The sequence below is a fragment of the Salvelinus fontinalis genome, chromosome 2 (genome assembly GCF_029448725.1).
Source record: "Salvelinus fontinalis isolate EN_2023a chromosome 2, ASM2944872v1, whole genome shotgun sequence".
In the NCBI taxonomy this organism is placed as follows: Eukaryota; Metazoa; Chordata; class Actinopteri; order Salmoniformes; family Salmonidae; genus Salvelinus; species Salvelinus fontinalis.
In genome coordinates, this window is record NC_074666.1 from 17,729,732 (window position 1) to 17,734,731 (window position 5,000).

At 54.5% G+C, this 5,000-nt stretch overlaps 1 protein-coding gene across 1 annotated transcript in view; it reads right to left on the reverse strand.

The window, feature by feature from the left end:
• Window positions 1–5,000, reverse strand: part of LOC129813098 (netrin receptor DCC-like) — an 82,160-nt gene that overhangs the window by 54,988 nt on the left and 22,172 nt on the right. Inside the window, exon 5 of the mRNA XM_055865283.1 lies at window positions 1–98. This exon is cut by the window's left edge and continues 157 nt beyond it. Within this exon, the coding sequence (XP_055721258.1) occupies window positions 1–98 (98 nt within the window). The remainder of the gene's footprint in view (window positions 99–5,000) is intronic.

Sequence of the window (5,000 nt, forward strand, 5' to 3'; positions counted from 1 at the left end):
GAGAGAGAGCTCACCTCCACCTGGCTGACTGCTACTGCTGCTGGTAACCAGAGTCTGCTGCTGCACCCCCAGCGGAGCGGAACCCTCTGTCGACATCGCTGCACACACACAGAGGTACACAGACATGGGTTGGTTACTTCCACCGGTTGGTTAATTAGTTAGTCACATTTTTAGGGGCGGCAGGTAGCCTACTGGTTAGAGTGGTGGGCCAGTAACCAAATCCCCGAACTGACAAGGTAAAAATCTGTCGTCCTGAACATGGCAGTTAACCCACTGTTCCTAGGCCGTCATTGTAAATAAACATTTGTTCTTAACTGCCTTGCCTAGTGAAATAAAGACACCCAGAGTGCTCTACTCCCAGTAACCTCATCCTGAGACCCAGAGTGCCCTACTCCCAGTAACCTCATCCTGAGAGACCCAGAGTGCCCTAATCCCAGTAACCTCATCCTGAGAGACCCAGAGTGCCCTACTCCCAGTAACCTCATCCTGAGACCCAGAGTACCCTACTCCCAGTAACCTCATCCTGAGAGACCCAGAGTGCCCTACTCCCAGTAACCTCATCCTGAGACCCAGAGTGCCCTACTCCCAGTAACCTCATCCTGAGAGACCCAGAGTGCCCTACTCCCAGTAACCTCATCCCGAGAGACCCAGAGTGCCCTACTCCCAGTAACCTCATCCTGAGACCCAGAGTGCCCTACTCCCAGTAACCTCATCCTGAGAGACCCAGAGTGCCCTACTCCCAGTAACCTCATCCTGAGACCCAGAGTACCCTACTCCCAGTAACCTCATCCTGAGAGACACAGAGTGCCCTACTCCCAGTAACCTGATCCTGAGACCCAGAGTACCATACTCCCAGTAACCTCATCCTGAGAGACCCAGAGTGCCCTACTCCCAGTAACCTCATCCTGAGACCCAGAATACCCTACTCCCAGTAACCTCATCCTGAGAGACCCAGAGTGCCCTACTCCCAGTAACCTCATCCTGAGAGACCCAGAGTGCCCTACTCCCAGTAACCTCATCCTGAGAGACCCAGAGTATTCTACTCCCAGTAACCTCATCCTGAGACCCAGAGTGCTCTACTCCCAGTAACCTCATCCTGAGAGACCCAGACTGCCCTACTCCCAGTAACCTCATCCTGAGACCCAGAGTACCATACTCCCAGTAACCTCATCCTGAGAGACCGAGAGTACCCTACTCCCAGTTTCCTCATCCTGAGACCCAGAGTACCCTACTCCCAGTAACCTCATCCTGAGAGACACAGAGTGCCCTACTCCCAGTAACCTGATCCTGAGACCCAGAGTACCATACTCCCAGTAACCTCATCCTGAGAGACCCAGAATACCCTACTCCCAGTAACCTCATCCTGAGAGACCCAGAGTGCCCTACTCCCAGTAACCTCATCCTGAGAGACCCAGAGTGCCCTACTCCCAGTAACCTCATCCTGAGAGACCCAGAGTATCCTACTCCCAGTAACCTCACCCTGAGACCCAGAGTGCTCTACTCCCAGTAACCTCATCCTGAGAGACCCAGACTGCCCTACTCCCAGTAACCTCATCCTGAGACCCAGAGTACCATACTCCCAGTAACCTCATCCTGAGAGACCCAGAGTACCCTACTCCGTTTCCTCATCCTGAGACCCAGAGTACCCTACTCCCAGTAACCTCATCCTGAGAGACCCAGAGTGCCCTACTCCCAGTAACCTCATCCTGAGACCAAGAGTACCCTATTCCCAGTAACCTCATCCTGAGAGACCCAGAGTACCCTACTCCCAGTAACCTCATCCTGAGAGACCCAGAGTACCCTACTCCCAGTAACCTCATCCTGAGAGACCCAGAGTGCACTACTCCCAGTAACCTCATCCTGAGAGACCCAGAGTACCCTACTCCCAGTAACCTCATCCTGAGATCCAGAGTGCCCTACTCCCAGTAACCTCATCCTGAGACCCAGAGTACCCTACTCCCAGTAACCTCATCCTGAGACCCAGAGTGCCCTACTCCCAGTAACCTCATCCTGAGACCCAGAGTACCCCACTCCCAGTAACCTCATCCTGAGAGACCCAGAGTGCCCTACTCCCAGTAACCTCATCCTGAGTCCCAGAGTGCCCTACTCCCAGTAACCTCATCCTGAGCGACCCAGAGTGCCCTACTCCCAGTAACCTCATCCTGAGAGACCCAGAGTGCCCTACTCCCAGCAACCTCATCCTGAGAGACCCAGAGTGCCCTACTCCCAGTAACCTCATCCTGAGAGACCCAGAGTGCCCTACTCCCAGTAACCTCATCCTGAGAGACCCAGAGTGCCCTACTCCCAGTAACCTCATCCTGAGACCCAGAGTACCCTCCTCCCAGTAACCTCATCCTGAGAGACCCAGAGTGCCCTACTCCCAGTAACCTCATCGTGAGAGACCCAGAGTACCCTATTCCCAGTAACCTCATCCTGAGAGACCCAGAGTACCCTACTCCCAGTAACCTCATCCTGAGACCCAGAGTGCCCTACTCCCAGTAACCTCATCCTGAGACCCAGAGTACCCTACTCCCAGTAACCTCATCCTGAGACCCAGAGTACCCTACTCCCAGTAACCTCATCCTGAGAGACACAGAGTGCCCTACTCCCAGTAACCTCATCCTGAGAGACCCAGAGTGCCCTACTCCCAGTAACCTCATCCTGAGAGACCCAGAGTACCCTACTCCCAGTAACCTCATCCTGAGACCCAGAGTACCCTACTCCCAGTAACCTCATCCTGAGAGACACAGAGTGCCCTACTCCCAGTAACCTCATCCTGAGAGACCCAGAGTGCCCTACTCCCAGTAACCTCATCCTGAGAGACCCAGAGTACCCTACTCCCAGTAACCTCATCCTGAGAGACCCAGAGTATCCTACTCCCAGTAACCTCATCCTGAGAGACCCAGAGTGCCCTACTCCCAGTAACCTCATCCAGAGAGACCCAGAGTGCCCTACTCCCAGTAACCTCATCCTGAGAGACCCAGAATGCCCTACTCCCAGTAACCTCATCCTGAGAGAACCAGAGTGCCCTACTCCCAGTAACCTCATCTTGAGAGACCCAGAGTACCCTACTCCCAGTAACCTCATCCTGAGACCCAGAGTACCCTACTCCCAGTAACCTCATCCTGAGACCCAGAGTGCCCTACTCCCAGTAACCTCATCCTGAGACCCAGAGTGCCCTACTCCCAGTAACCTCATCCTGAGAGACCCAGAGTGCCCTAATCCCAGTAACCTCATCCTGAGAGACCCAGAGTGCCCTACTCCCAGTAACCTCATCCTGAGACCCAGAGTACCCTACTCCCAGTAACCTCATCCTGAGAGACCCAGAGTACCCTACTCCCAGTAACCTCATCCTGAGACCCAGAGTACCCTACTCCCAGTAACCTCATCCTGAGACCCAGAGTGCATAACTCCCAGTAACCTCATCCTGAGAGACCCAGAGTACCCCTACTCCCAGTAACCTCATCCTGAGAGACCCAGAGTGCCCTACTCCCAGTAACCTCATCCTGAGACCCAGAGTACCCTACTCCCAGTAACCTCATCCTGAGACCCAGAGCATCCTACTCCCAGTAACCTCATCCTGAGACCCAGAGTGCCCTACTCCCAGTAACCTCATCCTGAGACCCAGAGTACCCTACTCCCAGTAACCTCATCCTGAGAGACCCAGAGTGCCCTACTCCCAGTAACCTCATTCTGAGAGACCCAGAGTGCCCTACTCCCAGTAACCTCATCCTGAGACCCAGAGTGCCCTACTCCCAGTAGCCTCATCCTGAGACCCAGAGTACCCTACTCCCAGTAACCTCATCCTGAGACCCAGAGTACCCTACTCCCAGTAACCTCATCCTGAGAGACCCAGAGTACCCTACTCCCAGTAACCTCATCCAGAGAGACCCAGAGTGCCCTACTCCCAGTAACCTCATCCTGAGAGACCCAGAGTACCCTACTCCCAGTAAGCTCATCCTGAGAGACCCAGAGTACCCTACTCCCAGTAACCTCATCCTGAGACCCAGAGTGCATAACTCCCAGTAACCTCATCCTGAGAGACCCAGAGTACCCTACTCCCAGTAACCTCATCCTGAGAGACCCAGAGTGCCCTACTCCCAGTAACCTCATCCTGAGAGACCCAGAGTACCCTACTCCCAGTAACCTCATCCTGAGACCCAGAGTGCCCTACTCCCAGTAACCTCATCCTGAGACCCAGAGTACCCTACTCCCAGTAACCTCATCCTGAGAGACCCAGAGTACCCTACTCCCAGTAACCTCATCCTGAGCGACCCAGAGTACCCTACTACCAGTAACCTCATCCTGAGAGACCCAGAGTGCCCTACTCCCAGTAACCTCATCCTGAGAGACCCAGAGTGCCCTACTCCCAGTAACCTCATCCTGAGACACCCAGAGTGCCCTACTCCCAGTAACCTCATCCTGAGACCCAGAGTACCCTACTCCCAGTAACCTCATCCTGAGAGACCCAGAGTGCCCTACTCCCAGTAACCTCATCCTGAGACCCAGAGTACCCTACTCCCAGTAACCTCATCCTGAGACCCAGAGTGCTCTACTCCCAGTAACCTCATCCTGAGAGACCCAGAGTGCCCTACTCCCAGTAACCTCATCCTGAGACCCAGAGTACCCCACTCACAGTAACCTCATCCTGAGACCCAGAGTATCCTACTCCCAGTAACCTCATCCTGAGACCCAGAGTGCCCTACTCCCAGTAACCTCATCCTGAGACCCAGAGTGCCCTACTCCCAGTAACCTCATCCTGAGACCCAGAGTACCCTACTCCCAGTAACCTCATCCTGAGACCCAGAGTACCCTACTCCCAGTAACCTCATCCTGAGAGACCCAGAGTACCCTACTCCCAGTAACCTCATCCAGAGAGACCCAGAGTGCCCTACTCCCAGTAACCTCATCCTGAGAGACCCAGAGTACCCTACTCCCAGTAACCTCATCCTGAGAGACCCAGAGTACCCTACTCCCAGTAACCTCATCCTGAGAGACCC